This window comes from Centropristis striata, chromosome 13 (assembly GCF_030273125.1).
Source record: "Centropristis striata isolate RG_2023a ecotype Rhode Island chromosome 13, C.striata_1.0, whole genome shotgun sequence".
Lineage (NCBI taxonomy): Eukaryota > Metazoa > Chordata > Actinopteri > Perciformes > Serranidae > Centropristis > Centropristis striata.
In genome coordinates, this window is record NC_081529.1 from 36,424,401 (window position 1) to 36,448,196 (window position 23,796).

A 23,796-nucleotide genomic window follows, 5' to 3' on the forward strand; every position below is an offset into this window, starting at 1 on the left:
TACAAAGCTCACAAGTTTATAAAAAGGTTTGAATCAGCCTCACTGTCCCCAGCTACAGCGTTGGTGTAATGTACATACTGTAGAATTCATCATTTCAATTCAAAATGTATACATTGTTCTGAAATGAGCCATTGTGCATGAATTGCTAAAGTGTGTGAATTGGATTGGGTATGCATGACAAAATCATGACAAAAGCACACAGATTATGACAAAAAGGACACAAATTATGACAAAAAAGACAATTATGACCAAAAAGACAAATTATGATAAAAAAGACAAAATTATGACAAAAAGAACACAAATTATGACCAAAAGACACAAATTATGACAAAAAGGACACAAATTATGACAAAAAAGACAAAATTATGACAAAAAGGACACAAATTATGACCAAAAGACACAAATTATGACAAAAAGGACACAAATTATGACCAAAAAGACAAAATTATGACCAAAAAGACACAAATTATGACAAAAAAACACAAATTATGACAAAAAAAACACAAATTATGACAAAAAAACACAAATTATGACAAGAAGGACACAGATTATGACAAAAAAGACAAAATTATGACAAAAAAACAAAAATTATGACAAAAAAAACACAAATTATGACAAAAAAAACACAAATTATGACAAGAAGGACACAGATTATGACAAAAAAGACAAAATTATGACCAAAAAGACAAAATTATGGCAAAAAAGACAAAAAAGAGGCCTACTCCCTCTCCTGCTCCTCCTTCCAGCCGGTGGTTCACATGAAGCAGCCTCCAAACAGTAAGCTCCAGACAAATACACCTGGTTTCTATTTAACGTGGTCTCCAGGGAGAATCACAGCCTATAAAGCTCACAAGTTTATAAAAAGGTTTGAATTATCCTCACTGTCCACAGCTACAGCGTTGGTGTAATGTACATACTGTAGAATTCATCATTTCAATTCAATAATGTATACATTGTTCTGAAATGAGCCATTGTGCATGAATTGCTAAAGTGTGTGAATTGGATTGGGTATGCATGACAAAATGATGACAAAAAAAGACAAAATTATGACAAAAAGGACACAAATTATGACAAATAAAGGCAAAATTATGACCAAAAAGACACATATTATGACCAAAAAGACAAAATTATGACAAAAAGAACAGATTATGACAAAAAGGACACAAATTATGACCAAAAAGACACAAATTATGACCAAAAAGACACAAATTATGACTAAAAAGAACACAGATTATGACAAAAAGGACACAAATTATCACCAAAAAGACAAAATTATGGCAAAAAAGACAAGAAAGAGGCCTACTCCCTCTCCTGCTCCTCCTTCCAACCGGTGCTTCACATGAAGCAGCCTCCCAACGGTAAGCTCCAGACAAATACCGAGGTGTATTTGTCTGAAGCTTATATAATATAACATAATTTTATTTAACGTGGTCTCCAGGGGGAAATCAGACCTCTAGGATCATCACAGCCTCTTGAAACTGTACCATAACCATAAACTAGAGATCTGGAGCATTCAGAGGATGTGCAGCTTTCCTATGTTTATTGACAATAAGAGGGTTCCTCAGCAGTTTGTAGAACAGAAGTGCTCGTCATCCAATCGCTGAAAATACAGAAATCTCCAAAACCACCAAAGTTTTTGAACCCAAATCTCAGCATGGATTCTTCTCTGTTGTTCTAAAGATCTTTATATATTGATGTTACATTCTGGAGGGATTTTCTGACCATTTTTATCCATTCTTGACATGAATAAAATTGCATTATTGAGCACCAAATGTGTGTAGCAAATGGTATCAACACACAAATTGCTGCAACAACTTGTGGGACCTAGTTGAACCTGGACTGGACTTTAGAAAGCGAACCCTAATGTTATTAACCTTTTATTCACCATAATATGTTTCAGTAAATAAAAATATTAATTTATTCAGTCACTTTAATTAGACATTTTTGACCAGAACAACTTTACTCACAGTGCTGAGCTTCATCTCAGATTAATCTTCAGGTTCACAGCTTTCAGATGATGTCATCACTTCTATGACATTTATTGTTGACCTGCTATCTCCCCCTAAACACCCACAACCACCAAAAAGCTCTTTGAACAGTAAGAGGTTAAATACTAAGGTTATTGATTGTTGTTTTTTATTCTTATGAAGTGCTTGTAGTTAGAGGTGTGCCATATCGTATCGTTCACCATAATATCGGTATATTTTTTTTATGGTTAAAAAAAATACATATCATGATATTGGCAACATTCCTACTTCTTGATGGTTAAAGTTGTTTTAATCACAAAAAGCTACTTACTCTCTGTTGCTAAACACATGCAGCTTTCAAAATAAAAGCACGGTGTGTTAACAGAATCCACCACAGAACTTACAAGAAGACTGTCAAAATAAGATGCCTTAAATAAAACATACAAGAACCTTTTATTCTCCTTTACAAAATGTCATTAAAATATGCCCCCGGAACCCCTAAATGGTTATTTTTATTATTTGCTCATACTCAAGAGTCGAGAGTAAACGTTTTTGTATTTGGCAACTGTTGAGATTTGCACTTCACACTACATTTTAGATTTTTATTTATTAATACAGACTAAAAAAAAACATATTTTCTATATCTTTTTAAGTATTTCGTAATATTGTGAAGAATAATCGTTATCGCAAAAATTGCCTGAAATATCGTGATATTCTTTTAGGGCCATATCGCCCAGCCCTACTTGTAGCTACAGATGCATCAAAGAAGTACAAGTTGTTGTTGTTGTTGTTGTTGTGTTGTGACAGATTGCCCTCTCTGGAGTCTGCTGTGGCCCGAGTCTTCGTTACTGTGTCGTCTGAAAGAGTTTTGGAGCCAAACATCCATCCAAGAAAACCGTCCAGCTGTTGGTGGCTCCCTGTGTGTGAAGACACAACCGGCCCGTAGAGCCGTTTGTGATCGGGTATGTTACGGTGACTGTAATGATCATGGTCATAGATTGTCAAACGTTACGTTAAAAGGGTTATAAAGAGAGAGACTACTTGGATATTTATTTCTAGGGATGCTCCGATCAGCAGATTTGGGATCCGATCACCGATCACAGAATCGATGGGAGATTAATAATAATAATAATCCTCAATGTCCTGTATTTACAGTCTAGCCTTGTGCACCACCTAAAGGGTTAAAACCAAAAGTGTTCTAAAATAAATGATAAATACAATACAGATCTTTATGTACCACAATCAGATTTTTATTTGTGTAAACATTACATGCCAGAAAAACAGTCGCTGGTAATTCAGTCACGTGGAGAAAAATAGTCTTGTGTAAAAAAAAAAAAAAATTATATATATATATATATATATATATATATATATATATATATATATATATATATATATATATATGTATATATATATATATATTTTGTCTGTATGCATGACGAATAATAATAATAATACATTTTATTTGTAATGCACTTTACATTACAGGAAATCTCAAAGTGCTCCAGGTTAAAAGCATAACAGTCTAATTATAAAAAGAATAAAAAAGGAAAAAACAGCTAAAAAAAATCTGAAGTTATGACGATTATTTTTCCTTGCAGAGCGACAGTGTGGTAGAACATGAGACAAGATATTTAATAACAGTAATAATATAACATAACAGTAATGTTTCTGTCGTAGGGTTCTGGTTGCAGGCCGGAGATCTCTGAAAGTGTTCGTAAGCTTCTCATAGAGGAGGTCAGCACCTCGAACCGTTCCTTCCCTGTTCAGATGTTTGTGTCTCGCTTCCTGAAGAGACGCACCGACCAGCAGCAGAGCTCAGCCTCAGGTCAGTCTGACCACAGTTATTACGCCCAGAAACTGAAAAAACAATGTTTATTTGAAGCTTGGCTTCCTTTTATCATTTTGACTGTATTCTACGGTGGCCCTGAGAGCTCACAGTGCTGCAACTAGAGAAAACACATGCAAATACACAAAACACAAATTGATAAAACATCTTCATCAATCTGACAACACAAGAGCAGCATTTAGAAAACAAAGACCACAACACAACACAAGTGTTTCCAGAGGACACTTAAAAGTGATGCACACGTCTGGACACGCTTGATATTATCACGTTATTACAAGATAATTATTTTGTTATTTCATGATAATGATATTTTCATGTTATAACGTGATATACTGCGTTAGCCTGCTATTAATCACATTGCAGTTAAACAATCAAATAAATGAATGATTCACGTTTTAGTTGGTCTCTCAACGGCAGCGAGGTGGTCTTTGTCTTGTTCGCCGGCTAACGTTAACATGCTATCGATTGTCGCTAACGTTAACATGCTATCGATTGTCGCTAACGTTAACATGCTATCGATTGTCGTTAACGTTAACATGCTATTGATTGTCACTAACGTTAACATGCTATCGATTGTCGCTAACGTTAACATGCTATCGATTGTCGCTAACGTTAGCATGCTATCGATTGTCGCTAACGTTAACATGCTATCGATTTTCGCTAACGTTAACATGCTACCGATTGTCGCTAACGTTAACATGCTATCGATTGTCGCTAACGTTAACATGCTATCGATTGTCGCTAACGTTAACATGCTATCGATTGTCGCTAACGTTAACATGCTATCGATTGTCGCTAACGTTAACATGCTATCGATTGTCGCTAACGTTAACATGCTATCGATCGTCGCTAACGTTAACATGCTATCGATTGTTGCTAACGTTAACATGCTATCGATTGTTGCTAACGTTAACATGCTATCGATTGTCGCTAACGTTAACATGCTATCGATTGTCGCTAACGTTAACATGCTATCGATTGTCGCTAATGTTAACATGCTATCGATTGTCGCTAACGTTAACATGCTATCGATTGTCGCTAATGTTAACATGCTATCGATTGTCGCTAACGTTAACATGCTATCCATTGTCGATGACGTTAACATGCTATCGATCGCCACTAACGTTAACATGCTATCGATTGTTGCTAATGCTAACATGCTATCGATTGTTGCTAACGTTAACATGCTATCGATCGTCGCTAACGTTAACATGCTATCGATTGTTGCTAACGTTAACATGCTATCGATTGTCGCTAACGTTAACATGCTATCGATTGTCGCTAACGCTAACATGCTATCGATTGTCGCTAACGTTAACATGCTATCCATTGTCGATGACGTTAACATGCTATCGATCGCCGCTAACGTTAACGTGCTATCGATCGTCGCTAACGTTAACGTGCTATCGATCGTCGCTAACGTTAACGTGCTATCGATTGTCGCTAACGTTAACATGCTATCGATTGTCGCTAACGTTAACGTGCTATCGATCGCCGCTAACGTTAACGTGCTATCAATCGTCGCTAACGTTAACATGCTATCGATTGTTGCTAATGCTAACATGCTATCGATCGCCGCTAACGTTAACATGCTATCGATTGTCGCTAACGTTAACATGCGATCGATCGCCGCTAACCTTAACATGCTATCGATTGTCGCTAACGTTAACATGCTATCCATCGCCGCTAATGTTAACATGCTATCGATTGTCGCTAACGTTAACATGCTATCGATCGCCGCTAACGTTAACATGCTATCGATTGTTGCTAACTTTAACATGCTATCGATCGCCGCTAACGTTAACATGCTATCGATTGTTGCTAACTTTAACATGCTATCGATCGCCGCTAACGTTAACATGCTATCTATTGCCGCTAACATTAGCACGCTGATCGTTATAACCTGAAATTATAATTATCTTGAAATAAGTGTCCTCTGGAAACACTTCTGTTGTGTTGTGGTCTTTGCAGCGTGTTTTTGCTACAGTTGTCAAACTGATGAAGATATTTTCTCAGTTTGCTTGTGTTTTGTGTATTTGCATGTGTTTTCTTAAGTTGCAGCTCTGTGAGCTCTCAGGGCCACCGTAGGATTCAATATTTAAGCTGTTTTTGTTGACTGGCATCTTCACGAAGAAGATTTGCACTTCTGATTGAAACACTTTTTTTTTTTTTTTTTTTGACAAAACAGCTAAAATAAGAGATAAAGAGAGAATGAAAGCATAAATCCAGATGATTCTCAACATCCATGTCTGTTTCCTCAGAGCCAGAGGCTGTTATTAGAGCCACCAGCTGCACGCTGCCGGCTGAACCAGTCGGAGGGAAGAGGAAGAGGATGGACGATGAAGGGGAGGTGACGCTGAAGGTGGCTAAGAAGCAACGGGCCGACTCTGCAGAAGAAACCATTCCTGAGCCCGAACCAACGAAAAGAGGACGAACGAGACGATCCCGGAGATCAAAGCCAGAAGAGGCAGCGAATGAGAAACCTTCAGTCAAAATGTCTCCAGTCCAACCTGAAGACGACTCTGTTATTGTTGTTGATGACTTGATTATTGGAGAGAACAACGGACAGAAAGGTGAGTTATCACATTCTCGCTTAACTTTACTCAACTCAACTTTATTTGTAAAGCACTTTAAAAACAACAACAACAGCCGCAACAAAGTATCAATAAACAATACTCCGTCCAGGTAAGAAACTGTTTGAAACAGTTTTTTTTTTTTTTTGCTATTCATAGTTTAGTTCACATCAATATCTAAGTATAGTCTGGGCCTGTAAGAACTTTTAATTTTTTATTTAATTTAATTTTTATTTAATTTGCCATTTCTTAACTCCTACTTTCTTAAGTTGAATGATGTGTAATATGTGTAATATGTGTGTGTGTGTGTGTGTGTGTGTGTGTGTGTGTGTGTGTATGAGGACTCTATACTGTAAACAAAATCTCCCTCTGGGTACAACTAAAGTAACTTGTAACTTGCTGAAGCGACTTAAATAACATTTACACAATAGGATAATGTTCATTTCTTGGGACAGAGTGACAAACTGATGCTTCTCTTGCTGATGGTTGCAGCTAAAATGAAGCTGTTTTTACTTTAATGAGTGCCGTTCTTATTCTCCAGTATTTGATTTTGTTGCAAATGTGTCATTGTAAAAGCCTTAGCTGATTGGCTCTGATATGTGGACACAATTTAATATCTTAAAGTTAGGTGCTTTGTGTAAAGTATTAAAAAAATAGAGCTGCTGTCATTGACTCCACCACGACAATATATAATTATCTTCAGACACTTTCTAACTGGTGTAGCAACTTTCATACATTTGCTGAATTGATCCAGTTGCTGTCGGTACATTTAATTGGCTGTTATAATTAATGCAGCAAACATTTAAAGCCTCAAATGTGTCTTTGGTTTGTTCTCCAGATGTGGTGAAGGAGGACGTGTTATGGACAGATAAATATCAGCCCCAGCACTCCAGCGACATCTTGGGCAACACCGCCTCAGTGAGGAGGCTGCACAGGTGAAGTAGAGGAGCAACTGTGTGCTTAGGTGTTGTAGAAAGTCCTGTTGGAAAGATCAGAATCAGCGCTAATGAATCCATGTCTACGGTGTCACTAAGAACTCACAGAGCAGCAACTCAAGAAAACACGTGTAAATGCACAAAACACAACAAACTGAGAAAACATCTTCATCAAACTGACAACACAAGAGCAGCATTTAGAAAACGCTGCAAAGACCACAACACAACAGAAGTGTTTCCAGAGGACACTTAAAAGTGACGCACACGTCTGGACACGTTGATATTATCACGTTATTTAAAGACAATTATAATTTCACGTTATAACGATCATAGCGTGCTAACATTAACAGACGATCGATAGCGTGCTAGCGTTAGCGGGCTAGCAAAGACCAGCTCGGTGCCGTTGAGAGAGACCAACTAAAACGTGAATCATTCATTTATTTGATTTGATTAACTGCAATGTGATTGAGTTAGCGGGCTAACTATATATCACGTTATAACATGAAAATGTCATTATCATGAAATAACTTGATAATATCAAGCGTGTCCAGACGTGTGCATCACTTTTAAATGTCCTCTGGAAACACTTCTGTTGTGTTGTGGTCTTTGCAGCGTGTTTTTGCAGCGCTACAGTTGTCAAACTGATGAAGATGTTTTCTCAGTTTGTTGTGTTTTGTGTATTTGCATGTGTTTTCTTAAGTTGCAGCGCTGTGAGCTCTCAGGGCCACCGTACATGTCTGCTATTGCACAAAATGGGCTTAAGATCACATTGACATTGGGGCAAATGCTTAATTCGTCTTTTCTTTTTCTTTTCTTTTTTTCATCCAGCTGGCTTAAAGAATGGAAACTCCGTGCAGACCAAGAAGAGAGAAAGAAGCAGAAAGACAAAAAGCAAGAGGAAGGCAGTAACGGTGAGACATTAGAAACAATAAGAAGATATAAAGAGATTCCTCTCTGTGTTTGTGTTTGTGTTTGTGTTGACTGTATGACTACGTTGTGTCCAGACTCGGACTGGGACTGTGGAGAAGAGGACTCCCAGGACAGCGAGGACACGTTGTGTAACACAGTTCTCATCACGGGACCCACCGGGGTCGGAAAGACTGCTGCAGTCTACGCTTGTGCCCAGGAGCTCGGCTTCAAGGTAGGGCTGGGCGGTACGGCCCTAAAAGAATATTATAATAATAATAATAATAATAATACATTTTATTTGTAAAGCACTTTTCATTGTTAAAAGCAATCCCAAGGTGCTGCAGAGTACAACAAGATTAAAAACACAATATTTCAGGGTATTTTTTACGATAACGATATTCTTGACAATATTACAAAATACTGAAAAATATATAGAAAATATGATTTTTTTAAAAGTCTGTATAAATAAATAAAAAACAAATCGATCATACATCTAAAACGTGGTGTAAATTGCAAGTCTCAACAGTTGCCAAATACAAAAAAAAATGTACTTTTGTCTCTTGAGTATTAGCAAATAATAAAAAAATAACCACCTACGGGGTTTGGGGGCATGATGCCCCCCTGGAGAATTTGTTTTCATAAAAGCTCAAATTTGGAGCCTCTCACACATTTTAATACCACTATTCCATCATATACACTGATCTTAATCATTGCATATTTTAATTAATTATTGTAAAGGAGAATAAAGGTTCTTCTATGTTTTATTTAAGGCTCTTATTTTGACAGTCTTCTTGTAAATTCTGTGGTGGATTCTGTTAACACACTGTGCTCTTATTTTGAAAGCTGCATAGTTTAGCGACAGGAAGTAATAGTAGCTTTTTGTGATTAACACAACTTTAATTGTTAGCTAATGTTAGCGGTATAGTCATGAACGATACGATATGGAACACCACAGTCCGTAGACACTTTTAAAAAAGGACTAAAAACTTTCCTTTTTAGCAAAACTGGATGGTTTTTAGATTTTGTATGTATACTTTTTCTTCTGTTTTTAGCCGTTTTTTCCTTATTTTTTTTATTCTTTTTTATAATTAGACTGTTTTAACCTGTTGCACTTTGAGAATTAAAATGTATTATTACCTCATTATTACTTCAAGGTGCAGAAGCTTCCAGGTGCAAAACTGTTCAGTTCAGTTCAGCTTTTTTATTTCGCACATGTGCGAGTAACACAACAAAGTCAACTCAAAAACAAACAAATCCAATGAGAATAATCAAAACAAAAGCTATAATGTGAATGCAACATGTCCGAAAAGGAGTAGGATGAAGCATAATATGCTTATTAAAACCTTCTCCACTACTCAATTAACAATCCTCCCCCCAAACATACATATTTACATAATATATATTTACAAAAAACTCTTTTTGTCTCCCAAGGTATTTGAGGTGAACGCGTCCTCTCAGCGGAGTGGTCGTCTGATCCTGTCCCAGCTGAAGGAAGCCACTCAGTCCCACCAGGTGGACAGTCAGGGGGTCAACGCCCACAAACCCACCTACTTCAACAGCTACGGCAGCAGCAGCAGCACCCTGAAGCCTGGAGCCTCTCCCAGTATGTAGAAACCAGTTTCCACTAAGGCTGTCACCATAATAACATGTTCAGCTCCATACCGATACTCAGGAAAATATTCGATACTCGATACCGTTTTCAATATTACTAGGATAAAAACAAAGACCCCAAAATTTATGGCATTTAACTTAACCCTTTATTATTTTCTCTTAGGTTATCAAGTTTACTGATATACTGTATGTTTTATGTGGTAATTATGTTTGATGTTTGTTTAGTTTTAATGTGTTAAAGTTCTTATTTATTATTGTAGTTTTATTTATCTAGGTTGGTTTTGTGATTTTGTTGTCATTCTTTTTTTTTTCTTCTTTTTTTTTTTGTTTTACTGTGATTGTCCATTGGTGATTTATGTTGTGTTTTGTTTAAATTAATAAAAATAAAAAAATTAGCAGAAATATTTGTGTTAACCAGATTTGTGTTAATCAATCAATCAAATCAAATCAATCAAAATTACTTTATTCATCCCCGAGGGGAAATTCAGTAATAAAAAAAAAAAATGCAACATGTAAAAATGAACAGAACCAAACAGGTTAAATATTTATAATAAAAACAGTTGTTGCAAAAACAAACTGCAACTATGATAACAAGCTTCAGGTCTGAGGTAGTGCAACAAATAAATAAATACAATAAACAACAACAATTAGAACAATATTTTGTATGCTGTGCACAATATTAGGAAAGCTTGATAAGTCGACTTTTCTCTGCTTCATTCTGGGACTTCAAGAGAGAAAATAACACTTTTCACTCACCAACATTCATATAAACTTATTAACTCTTAATGCTTATGTATACTGACACTGTGTCAATTAACCTAATATGGGCATACTACGTGCCTGATTTATTTATTTATTTGCGTTGTTTATAATCATTAACGTGACTTCAGGAGAGAAAATAATACTTTTCATGGATACTTTTGAAAATGAGTATCGTATCCGGATACTAGTGTTGTCAAAAGTATCGATCCTCAAAAAAGTATCGATACTAAAACGTTGTATCCGATACGATACTCATTTTCAAAAGTATCGATACCTCGCCAAGGAATGAACACTTAAGTTAAGTTATTGTTATTTTTTTTATCAAGCTTTCCTAATATTGTGCACAACATACAACCTAAAAATATTGTTCTAACTGTTATTGTTTGTTGTATTTATTTATGTTTTGCACTACCTCAGACCTGAAGCTTGTTATCATAGTTGCAGTTTCTTTTTGCACAACTTGTTTTTATTATAAATATTTAACCTGTGGTTCTGTTAATTTTTACATGTTGAATTTTTCTTGTTAATAAAATATTTCTGTTAAATTTTGGGGTCTTTGTTTTTATCCTGGTGGAGTATCGGTATCGAGTTGAAAATTTTAGATACTTTTTTGAGTATGGATACTTTTGACAACCATAGTTTCCAGTGAGGGATATATAGATTGCATGGGGAGAAATATTCCTAATTGATGGGTGATTGTTTATGGTCTTCCAGGGAAGGTGAACTCTCCTCGGAGGGTGGTCTCCTCTCCTAGGAAGCATCCTCAGTCTCCTAGAGGAGCTAGGAGAGGAAGCCTGGCTCCCACCGCTCTAGCTAACTTCTTCAAAATGAGTCGACCCGTCACCAAGGAGACGGCCAACACTAAGAATGAACCAACAGGTACAGCTCACCTTCAATCAGTCAGTCAGTCAGTCAGTCAGTCAGTCAGTCAGTCAGTCAGTCAGTCAGTCAGTCAGTCAGTCAGTCAGTCAGTCAGTCAGTCAGTCAGTCAGTCAGTCAGTCAGTCAGTCAGTCAGTCAGTCAGTCAGTCAGTCAGACTTTATTTATAGAGCACTTTTCATACAAGAAAAATGCAACACAAAGTGCTTCATATAAAAAAGGAGAAAATAATAATAAAACTTAGAAACATCCTATTATAAACAAAGCTCAAACTGATGAAACACTGGAGGCAGCTTAGAAATTAATTAATTAGATCAAATAAAAATAAAGTAAGGTAAGATCAAATAAAATAAAAAACTAAAGTAAATAATAACAATAAAAAGTAAAAAAGCTAGAAAAAAAAAAGATGAAAACAATAAATAAATAATTAAAAAGTAGAGCATGATAAAATATACGTGTGTGTGTACATACATATATATGTACATATACATACACACACATATCTATGTGTATATGTGTATGTATATATGTGTGTGTGTGTGTATATGTACATATATATATGTATATATGTGTATGTAGTAAATAAGTAAAAAAGCTAGATAAAAATTATGAAAACAATAAATAAATGATTAAAAAGTAGAGCATGAGATATATATATATATTAGACTAATAAATAGTAGCAAATAAATAAATAAAAGAGAAGATGTAACACTAAGTACACTAAATATTTAAAAATGGTTCAAGTAAAAGCTGTAAGTCTTAAGTTTGCTCTTAAAAATATGATAAATAATAATAATAACAGAACTTAATAAATATAGTCTCTTCCATACACAGTGTGTCACTCAGTGAGCTTCATGATAAAGTGAAGAAATAAAAATAATAAATAAAAACAAGCTCATTATAGTGGCAATGCTGTGCCATAAAACTAAGCAATAAAGTTGTAGCGGCCATTTATCAGTAAAATAAAACTTAAATCGAGTGTTTTTTATGTTATGTTATTTATTTATTTATCCCAAAACAAACAGAGTAGGGCATTACTGTAGTAATGACTATAATTACATGCATAAACAGGTTTGATGATGTAACTGTCATAAACAGTATGGATTGGGACTTTAATAACAAGTATTTTTGCCTTTTCTTCTCTCCATCTTTCCGTCATGTCTTCATAAAGCTGCTTCAAAGAAAGTTGTAAAAGCAAATGAATCCAATAAGCAGAAAGAAGCTTCAGTTAAATCATCATCAGCTCCAACGACTAAAGAGAAGAACGCTGAGGAGCAGAGCAAGAAGACGGCCACCTCGCTCATCCTGTTCGAAGAGGTGGACGTTATATTTGACGATGACTCCGGGTTTCTAGCCGCCATCAAGACTTTTATGACCACGACGAAGAGGCCCGTCATCCTCACCACCAGCGGTGAGTAGCAGCAGGTCAAAGGTCGCATAGTTTGGTGTGCGTTGATCTGTTTATTTATCTACAGGAACATCTCAAAACATTAGAATGTCTTGGAAAAAGTTCAACATTTGTTGTCAGTTATTCCAGAAAGTGAAACTCAAACATTATATAGATTCATTACACACAGAGTGAAATATTTCAGTATAATTCAATAATATTTTTCTTGTAATTTTGATGATTCTGACTTGGAGATAATGAAAACACAAAACTGAGTGTCGTAGAAAATTAGAATATTGTGAAGAAGTTGAATATGTGAGTCCACAGTTGGTATTTTGCGTCTCTTTTGGTAAATTTATGTCTCTTTTTAATAATTTTTGTGTCTTTTTGGTTCATTTTTGTCTTTTTTTTGGGGGTCATTTTTGTGTCTTTTTGGGTCATTTTTGTCTTTTTGGGGGGGGAGGGTCATTTTTGTGTCTTTTTGGGTCATTTTTGTCTTTTTTTGGGTCATTTTTGTGTCTTTTTGGGTCATTTTTGTCTTTTTTTTGGGGTCATTTTTGTGTCTTTTTGGTTCATTTTTTTTTTTTTTTGGGGGGGGGGGGTCATTTTTGTGTCTTTTTGGGTCATTTTTGTCTTTTTTGGGGGGGTCATTTTTGTGTCTTTTTGGGTCATTTTTGTCTTTTTTGGGGGGTCATTATTGTCTTTTTGGGTCATTTTTACATCTATTTTTGGTCATTTTGTGTCTTTTTTTTACACAGGTACATCTCAAAAAATTAGAATATCATGAAAAAGTTCAATATTTGTTGTCACTTATTTCAGAAAGTGAAACTCATACATTATATAGATTCATTACACATAGAGTGAAATATTTCAAGCCTGTTTTTCTTGTAATTTTGATGATTCTGGCTTAGAGAGAATGAAAACACTAAACTCAGTGTATTTCACTCTAATGAATGTAATGAATCTATATAATGTTTGAGTTTCACTTTCTGAAATGATTGACAAATAATAAACTTTTTCATGATATTCTAATTTTTTTTTTAGATGTACATGTGGGTTAGATCTCATCATTTCGACTTTTTGTCTCATAATTGACTTTTTTAATCTCATAATGACTTTTCATGTCATAATTTTGACTTTATCTCAAAATTTCAACTTTTTTTAAAATCTCATAATGACTTTATATGTCATAATTTCGATTTTTTTAAATCAAAATTTAAACTTTTTATCTCATAATTATGACTTTTTATGTCATAATTTTGACTTTTTTATCTCAAAATTTCAACTTTTTTTAAAATCTCATAATGACTTTATATGTCATAATTTCGATTTTTTAAATCAAAATTTAAACTTTTTATCTCATAAGTATGACTTTTTATGTCATAATTTTGACTTTATCTCAAAATTTCAACTTTTTTTAAAATCTCATGACTTTATATGTCATAATTTTGATTTTTTTTATCAAAATGTCAACTTTTTATTTCATAATTATGACTTTTTATCTCGTAATTTTGACTTTTTTATCTCAAAATTTCAACTTTTCATCTCCTAATTATGACTTTTCATGTCATAATTTTGACTTTATCTCAAAATTTCAACTTTTTTAAAATATCATAATGACTTTATGTCATAATTTCGATTTTTTTAAAATCAAAATTTCAACTTTTATCTCATAATTTTGACTTTTTATCTCATAATTTCGATTTTCTTTTTTAATCTTATAATTATGACTTTTTAAATCATAATTTCTGCTTTTTTATCTCACTGAGACACTGAGTTTAGTGTTTTCATTCTCTCTAAGCCAGAATCATCAAAATTACAAGAAAAACAGGCTTGAAATATTTCACTCTATGTGTAATGAATCTATATAATGTTTGAGTTTCACTTTCTGAAATGATTGACAAAAAAACTTTTTCATGATATTCTATTTTTTTTAGATGTTCCTGTAATACTTTGTGTCTGATCTTTTGAGTTTAAATCAAATATTGCTTGTTTTGTAGATCCTGCTTTCAGCAGCATGTTTGATGGCAACTTTGAAGAGATTCATTTCAAAACGCCGTCAGTGGTGAGTACATGAGTCCAAAACAAACGTTCCAATGTTGGATATAAATGAGTTTTTACTAGGGCCAGGGCTTTAACGCGGTAATTAAGATTAAATAATTACACAAAAATTAACGCGTTAAAAAATTTACGCATTTTAATCGCACTTGTTTTTGCACGGCGGAACGTTTCTCACTGGATGAGTTTCAGGAGGACCGATTATACTGGAGCACCAACTAGCGTTGATGAGTTGAGACAACAACAAACCACAGTGAACATGAAGGAAGAAGCTGATGAGACCTTTGGTTGGCCCCGTGGATGATGGGACATTTAGTTACTAAAAACCAACGGATGGAAATGACCAAAAAAAGACACAAAATAACTAAAAAAGACACAACAGACACAAATGACGGAAAAAGACACAAATGACGGAAAAAGACACAAATGACAAAAAAAAGACACAAAATGACCAAAAAAGACACAAAATGACAAAAAAAGACACAAAATAACAAAAAAAAGACACAAAATGACAAAAAAAGACACAAAATGAACCAAAAAAAAGACAAAATGAGAAGACCGAATGACCAAAAAACGACAACACAGAAGACACAAAATGACCAAAAAAGACACAAAATAACTAAAAAAGACACAAAATAACTAAAAAAGACACAACAGACACTGATCGATAAGAGCATAGTTGTGTTGCTATGCAACAAGGAATTTGCATATCACCATAGCAGCACATCCAGCCTCAAGTATCACCTCAATGCTAAACATATAGCAGCTAGCAGCTAGTGTGCTAGCTAGCGTGGATTGTGTTTTACTTCAAAAACCAAAATATTCTAGTTTACAGAAGGTCTACCTACCTATAGGCTACCTGGATCTATGAAATGTACTATATTTATAAATATGCTATTGTTACACTTAATGGCAAAAACTGCACTGGTCTGTTGGACTTGAACAGAAATAAACAATATTTTTGTTGCTTAAGCTTATTTATTCAGTCATTATTCAATGGTATACTAAAAATCCATGTGAAAAAAATGACTTCTCACTGTTCTCAGGTCAAATATTTATATGAGATTAGAATGCGATTAATTTTGATTAATTAATGACAAAGCCTCTAAAATTAATTAGATTATTTTTTTTCAATTGAGGTCCCGGCCCTAGAAATAAAGACGGATAAAGAGTGAAATGATATGTTATATACCTAAATAAATTAAATTAAATGATCCCACTCTAAATCAACATTTATTGTTTTGTTAATATTCTGAAACCTCGACTAATGGAGCTGATTTTTTTTAACTCAGGTCAAATATTTATATGCGATTAAAATGCGATTAATTTCGATTAATTAATGACAAAGCCTCTAATGAATTAGATTAATTCTTTTAATCGAGTCCCGGCCCTAGTTGTTACACATGTGGCGTGATAATCGAGCGGTAGAACATTTCTGTGCCTCAGTCGGTTCTTCAGCTCTCTTCTTCTCTGATCAGCTGGATGTGAGCAGCTTCCTGCGGTTGTTGTGTGTGACGGAGGACGTGAGGACCGACCCGGCGGACGTCGGCTCTCTGCTGCGACTCAACGGATGTGACATCAGACAGAGTTTACTGCAGCTGCAGTTCTGGACTCGCAGCGCTGGAGGCCGACACGTCACCAAGCCGTTAACTCACACTGGCAAAGAAGGTAGAGAGACGATGATCTGGAGGAAATATGGAGGAAATCTTTTTTTTTATTTTATTTTAACATCTATTTTGGGTCATTTTGTATCTTTTTTGATCATTTTAAGATCTATTTTTGGTCCATTTGTTTCTATTTCGATAATTTTCTGTCCTTTTTTGGTCATTTTAACATCTATTTTTGATCATTTTGTGTCTTTTTTCATAATTCTTACATCTCTTTTTGGTAATTTTGTGTCTATTTCGATAATCTTGTGCCCTTTTTTGGACATCATGGAAACCTTCTTGATAATAACCAAAATCATTATGAATAAAACCATGTTATGTTGCATCACTGCGACAAACCCAAGACTAGTTAAAGACTGATATGAAACAGATTACTACCTTAAACTGAACCATGGAGATGACGGAGCAACGTGACTCCAGTAAAACTAGATTTACTAAAGACTTTCAGCTTTTAGTCTTTAGGGACTGGGGACATCTTTAGGTGGAAGAGCAGCATAAAATGTGAGATTTCTCAGTGAAAATATTTACTTTTTAGTGTATAATTTTTTGTTCTTTCTCCCTGTCATCATTTGTAACTGTTAGAAATGCACTGCCAAAGTTTTTATTATAAGTTAACCTTGAACTTATAAGTCTTTTCTTCCCCCTTTCACATTAAAAGCTGGACTAAAGTCCGAGGCTGATGAAGAAGCAGCAGTGACTCTTCCTCCCTGTGACACCGGCTGCACTGAGAGCATGTTGGGTCTGCTGAACGTTGAACCTGAGAGAGACATCTGGGAGCTGCTCAGGGTAAATATACACACATTTAATATCAGCTCTAAAGTAACTGTGTGCTGGAAATCCTTGAATTTTGCTTGGATAATGGATGAAACTACTTGATCTTTGTTATGTTTTCCTCTAAATTGTCATGTAAAATGCTCTCACAAAATTAATCTGGGTTGCTGTTAAGTCAAATAATTAGCATACTGTTTATGTTGTATGTGTTGTAGTTTAATGTGAAATTTACCACAGCTGCATGGTGCTGAAAAAGCCTGAAACTGACCATTGCAATTGCTTGAAAGTAACTTTGGAAAAGCTGTAGGGACAGTAGAAAATTCCCCTAGCAATGATGAATGAAGTATCTTTATTTTGACTGTTTTTAAAAACAAAACAAAGGCGACTAAGTGCAACGATGTAATGAACAAAATAAAGAACAAAAAGGAAAGCCTGTATGAAAACCTTGACGTCAGCATCAATTAACAAATTCTCCCGGCAAAAAAACTTAAACTTAAATATTTCATGTTCGAAGTATAAACGTATTTATTCCTACTCCTTTTTCTATACATGAGTATAGACAAATTGATATTTATACATACACACAAGTCCCTCAAATCCGTCACATCAGGTGTGCCCCAGGGCTCTGTCCTGGGGCCCCTCCTCTTCATCATCTACCTCCCTCCTCGCGGCAATATCTTCCGCAAATTTAACATTCAGCTCCACCGCTATGCCGATGACACCCAGCTCTACCTCACCAATAAACCCTCGTCCTCTCTCCCGCCCACCTCCCTCCCCGGTTGCATCTCTGAAATAAAAACCTGGTTCACCATAAACTTCCTTGAATTAAACAGTAACAAAACCGAGGTTCTCCTCATTGGCACCAAATCCACTCTATCCAAAACCGACAGCTTTTCCCTCAATATTGACCACTCCTCCGTTTCAGCTTCCCCCAGGTTAAGAGTCTGGGTGTCATCTTTGACAGTACTCTGTCCTTTCAATCCCATATCAATAACATTACCTGGTCTGCCTACTTATAATAACTTTATTTACATTACATTACATGTCATTTAGCAGACGCTTTTGTCCAAAGCGACTTACAATAAGTGTATTCAACCTGAAGGTTCTAGACATAGACCACAGGAATCAAGTAAGTTTTTTAGTAAGTAAGTATTTATATAGCACCTTTCAAAAACAAGTTACAAGGTGCTGTACAAAAGAAATAAAACATATCAAATACAATTTACTGACAATAACAAAATAAAACAACAAGAAGACTTAAAAAATGTAAAATGTAAAACCACCATTCACAACAAGGTAATCATACAACAATAATAAAAGGAAATTAAGAGAAGGCCAATCGATTAAAAGTGAGTTTTTGAAAGCAATTTAAAAGAAGCCACCTACAAAGCACCAATCGCCTGCCGCCACCCCAATTTTCCGTACAATTTTTTTGTCTTTGTTGATCCCTGTTGTACTTTATTGTGTGTGTTGTGAACAGAGTCCGGCGGAGGAGGAGAAGGAGGAGGAGGAGGCGTTACTCTGGGAGCTGCTGACCAACAGCAGGCGGCGAGGAGTGGACCTCCTCTACTCCAACATGGAGACGCTCCTCCCTCTACCACTGACCCAGCTGACTACCTCTTCCTATAAACCGGAGGAGTCTGTCTCCACTTCACAGGAGCAGCTCTCTGTAGTTCAGAAGGAGCAGCTCTCTGTAGTTCAGAAGGAGCAGCTCTCTGTAGTTCAGAAGGAGCAGCTCTCTGTAGTTCAGAAGGAGCAGCTCTCTGTAGTTCAGAAGGAGCAGCTCTCTGTAGTTCAGAAGGAGCAGCTCTCTGTAGTTCAGAAGGAGCAGCTCTCTGTAGTTCAGAAGGAGCTGCCCGTGTCCCATGTGAGGTTATTACAAGCATCAGAGTCTGCAGACTGCTCTGACGACGGCAGCCCAATCAAAGTGTCCAACAGGATGAAGAGGAACAAGAAGCGCCACTGTCTGCCCGAACAGGACCGGCTGCACTCTGACTCCGACTCTGAAGACGGTTTTCTGTCTCTGTGCAAGCCTCGGAGCGCTCCTCCTGCAGGAGAGGAGGTCCGAGAGAGTTCAGCTCCAGAGACGCTAAAGAGGAGGCCCCTGACTCCTGAGGAGCGGGTTAAAAGCCTCCCGGTCTCCCAGTGTCTAGAATCTATCGCTGACTTTCTAGACAACATGTCGTACGTGGACTCCTCCCTGCTGGTTCCTTCAGCCGGAGGTGACAATCACAGAAGGACGTCGCTGCTCGACGCCGTGACGAAGGACGGGATGACGGACGAGTCGCGGCTGGAGAGCGACCGAGGCGGCCGCCTGAGAGGAGAACACGTCCTGGAGATCCCGGCCGCTGTGGAGGCTCTGAGCTTCCACAAGTGTCGGGTTTCAGTGGCGGAGGCCTGGAGCAAAGCTCAACAACTGGGAGGGGAGCTGAGGAAAGAGGCTGCAGCAGAACTCTCCCTCCCTGTGGCCGCTCATCGTCGAGGCTTCAGCTTCACTCAGGACGGCCCCAGCCAGCCACAGTGAGTCTCTTAGTCCTTCTTTATCACATCAAATAGCCTTTATTGTCATCATATAGGCAACTATACAATGAAATTGCAAGTGCCACTGCTTAAGGTGCATACACTGTAAAAATGTCTCCTTTACAATATTTCATTAAAATATGCAATGATTAAGATCAGTTTATATGATGGAATAGTGGCATTAGAATGTGTGAGAGGCACCAAATTTGTGCTTTTATGAAAAAGAAATCCTCCAGAGGGACATGCCCCCAGACCCCCCTAGCAGCTACTTTTCATTCCTGTCAGGCTGCTCCATGTCCTAGTGGAAACATGTTGACTGAAAGATAAATGTGAGCAAAAACCTCACAGAACATTTTTCACAAAGTGGACGAGATTGTCCATTGACAAAATTTTCTCCTGGTGGGGCCCCAGGACCCCCGAGTTGGTTATTTTTTTTAAATTATTTGCTAATACTCAAGAGTCAAGAGTATTATTTTTAGTTTATTTATACAAAATCATATTTTCTATTTTCAGTATTTTGTAACATCGTCAAGGATATCGTTATCGCAAAAATGAGAGTTCACAGCGCTGCAACTTATATAAACACATGCAAATACACAAAACACAAGCAAACTGAGAAAACATCTTCATCAATCTGACAACACGAGCAGCATTTAGGAAACGCTGCAAAGACCACAACACAACAGAAGTGTTTCCAGAGGACACTTAAAAGTGATGCACACGTCTGGACACGCTTGATGTTATCACGTTATTACAAGATAATGATATGTTCTAACATGAAATTATCACGTTACATCACTATAATGATAATTTCATGTTATAATATTCACGTGATGTATAGCGTTAGCCTGCTAGCGTTAGTCCGGTAGCCCGTAGCAATCACAATGCAGGTAAACAAATCAAATAATGAATGATACACATTTTAGTTCGTCTCTCTGCAGCACCGAGTTGGTCTTGGTCTTGCTCGCCTGCTAACGTTAGCATGCCATCAATCGCTGGCTAGTGTTAGCACGCTATGATCAGCCGCTAATGTTAGCAAGCAATCGATCGGCAGCTAACGTCAGCACGTGAAATTATAGTTATCTTGAATTAACGTGATAATATCACAAGCGTGTCCAGACGTGTGCATCACTTTTAAGTGTCCTCTGGAAACACTTCTGTTGTGTTGTGGTCTTTGCAGCGTTTTCTAAATGCTGCTCTTGTGTTGTCAGACTGATGAAGATGTTTTCTCAGTTTGCTTGTGTTTTGTGTATCTGCAACTGTGAAGAAATACCAAGTTTAAGTAGAATAAACGTATATACTTGAGCCCCCGTGGCCCAGTCAGCATGATATTGATCGCAGCATGACCAAATACTGACCCCGACCTGTTCAACCAGTTCAGAGAAAGCTAATGTGTGTTAATGTGTTGCAGGCTGGTCCAGCGGAGGAGAGAAGTGATGGAGAGTCTGACGTTCAGAGGAGTGTTTGGTACTCTGGGGAACAGAGCAGCAGCAGCTCTGGACTACCTGCCGGCTCTACGCACCATCTGCAGATCAGAGCAGCTGAAGGAGCAGGGCAAGGTGAAACGACGGTGAGCAATCAGCTGTTGGACTCTAAAGAGTCACAATGCAACATCAAGGAAAAGACAACACATTTCTACAATTGTAACAACCGGATTTTAAGATTTTATTCATTGAGTGTGCTTGAAAGGACACACTATCTACCCTCCACCGGGATTAATCCTAGATTTTATTCTTCTGTTTCTTCCGTGTTGTTTCTGGTCGACTACTCCTCCCAGAGTTTTGGTCTCACATACACTAAAAAGGTATCAAATGGACCGGCTCGGCCATGACAAGTCTGCTATGACTTTTCTAAGAGTTTCAGCAAACGGTTTACAAATTATTTGGCAAAAACACGCCATAAAATCCCCCCATTGTTACCTTATGGAGAGGCTAGAGTGGATGACATCATCGCTAGAGTGCAGAGGAAACTGGAAACTGCGTTCGAGGCCGCAGATATCACTCTACAGAAATAATTTATAGTTCTAAACGTAGTAAAATGTGTCTTCTCCCTCACATTGGTGTGGTAAAGCTGTCAGAGTTCTAGTTTGGGCGTAACATAACAAGTAAATAATCACTCATTGACTCCTACGGGACATTTAGAGTGGGCGTAGGACCACAGATGGTCCACCAACACCACCCACAGCCTCATAGACCTCCATGGGAAAAAGGAGGTAACATTTCTGGAGGAAAGCAGAGAAACCAGTTTCTTCTGATCGCTCTAAAAAAACAACTTCTTCATTTATCTCAAAGCCAGAATCATCAAAATTACAAGAAAAACAGGCTTGAAATATTTCACTCTATGTGTAATGAATCTATATTATGTATGAGTTTCACTTTCTGAAATGATTGACAAGAAATATTGAACTTTTTCACAATATTCAATTTTTTTAGATGTACCTGTAAATGACATTGTAGTAAATCTTTGCAAAACTAGATGCATGCATGCAACTCCTACTAATATCTACAAACATCTTGTCTGTTTGGTCCTCTTTCAGGTTCCTGCACTACCTGGATGCGATCCACCTGAACGTGGAGAAGAGAACGCTGCAGCACCTGGCTGAAGATTTCCCCTGAACCATCGAGGAGATCTCACGTCTCCTCAGGAGACCTAAAACAAATATCTCCTGTTGACTTTTAAGGACTTCATGTCCGTCAACAGCAGACATCACAAGGGACTGTGTGGTGAAGTTTCCACATATTTCTTCGAAGGCTGAAATAAATTAAACTGAATCACTCAATAAAGGTTTTCTCACCTGAAGGGTCCACGGCTGAATAACCTCGGCTTCGGCACATTTTTTGGTGCTTTCAAAGAATGCACTAAAAATTTCTACTTTATAAGGTTTTTGTAATATTAAGGTGTGCTGGAGTGTGTGATTTTTGTACAATAGTGTCTTTATACGTTTTGCATCTTGCAAAGTGTTTTTATCAAGTAGAATTTGCTTTTGAGGAGCAAATATGTGTCATTAATGAATTGTCAGAGATTAACATGTAAAATAGAATTTGTAAAGGCTGTGTGTATATTTCCATTCTCCACAAAGTTACTGTTGATGCACTCAGGATTTTGTTAAAGTTGATAAAAGCTAGAAAGTTCTCCTGTATCTGTCAGCCCTAAATCACCCTCACATTTATTTTTTATTTTTTAGTTTGATCTTTTTGTTTCCAGCCTTAAATATGTACACATTATTCACAGTGGGTTTTTTGTTGTGACCAAATAAAGGTTTATAACAACTAAATAAAAACAGTGTCTCACCATGTATCTGCTGAAATACAACGGCAGAATGTAACCAGGACGTGGTCTCAAGTACTGCATTTAAGTTTGCAATTTTTAATTGAGTATTTTAATTTGTAGAATTGGTTGACAATACCATACATTCAGTGTAGAATGTATAGTATGAATCAAATTGATGCAAACATTTTTTTTTTTTTTTTTTTTTGTTAAACTTGCACTTTTTAACTTAAAAATATCCTTTTTGTTTTTGGTTGACTTCTAATTTTACATCTACAATACAGTCTGACTACATGTACCTGCAAAAGTCTTGAAGATGCACCTGCAAAAGTCTTGAAAATGCGCCTGCAAAAATCTTCAAAATGCACCTGGAAAAGTCTTGAAAATGCACCTGGAAAAGTCTTGAAAATGCGCCTGCAAAAGTCTTGAAAATTCACTTGCAAAAGTCTTAAAAATGTACCTGCAAAAGTCTTCAAAATGCGCCTGCAAAAGTCATGAAAATGCACATGCAAAAGTCTTAAAATGCGCCTGAAAAAAAATTCAAAATGCAACTCAAAATTAAACTTTACTCTTTTCCTTTTTATTTTATTAAAGTTTAAAATATGCACCTTTATACCTCTTGAAAATGCACCTGGAAAAGT

The 23,796-nt window shown here is 36.5% G+C and overlaps 1 protein-coding gene across 1 annotated transcript in view; it reads left to right on the forward strand.

Annotated features, from left to right (window-relative positions):
• atad5a (ATPase family AAA domain containing 5a) overlaps positions 1-23,168 on the forward strand; it is a 37,662-nt gene extending 14,494 nt beyond the window's left edge. Inside the window, exons 8-22 of the mRNA XM_059348800.1 lie at positions 2,775-2,929; positions 3,648-3,795; positions 6,078-6,389; positions 7,228-7,324; positions 8,153-8,235; positions 8,329-8,465; positions 9,665-9,836; positions 11,321-11,485; positions 12,657-12,896; positions 14,873-14,937; positions 16,409-16,598; positions 17,256-17,383; positions 18,849-19,888; positions 21,300-21,458; positions 22,425-23,168. Coding sequence (XP_059204783.1) covers positions 2,775-2,929; positions 3,648-3,795; positions 6,078-6,389; positions 7,228-7,324; positions 8,153-8,235; positions 8,329-8,465; positions 9,665-9,836; positions 11,321-11,485; positions 12,657-12,896; positions 14,873-14,937; positions 16,409-16,598; positions 17,256-17,383; positions 18,849-19,888; positions 21,300-21,458; positions 22,425-22,503 — 3,170 coding nt within the window. The 3' untranslated portion in view covers positions 22,504-23,168. The remainder of the gene's footprint in view (positions 1-2,774; positions 2,930-3,647; positions 3,796-6,077; positions 6,390-7,227; positions 7,325-8,152; positions 8,236-8,328; positions 8,466-9,664; positions 9,837-11,320; positions 11,486-12,656; positions 12,897-14,872; positions 14,938-16,408; positions 16,599-17,255; positions 17,384-18,848; positions 19,889-21,299; positions 21,459-22,424) is intronic.
• The last annotated feature ends 628 nt before the right edge of the window (positions 23,169-23,796 follow it).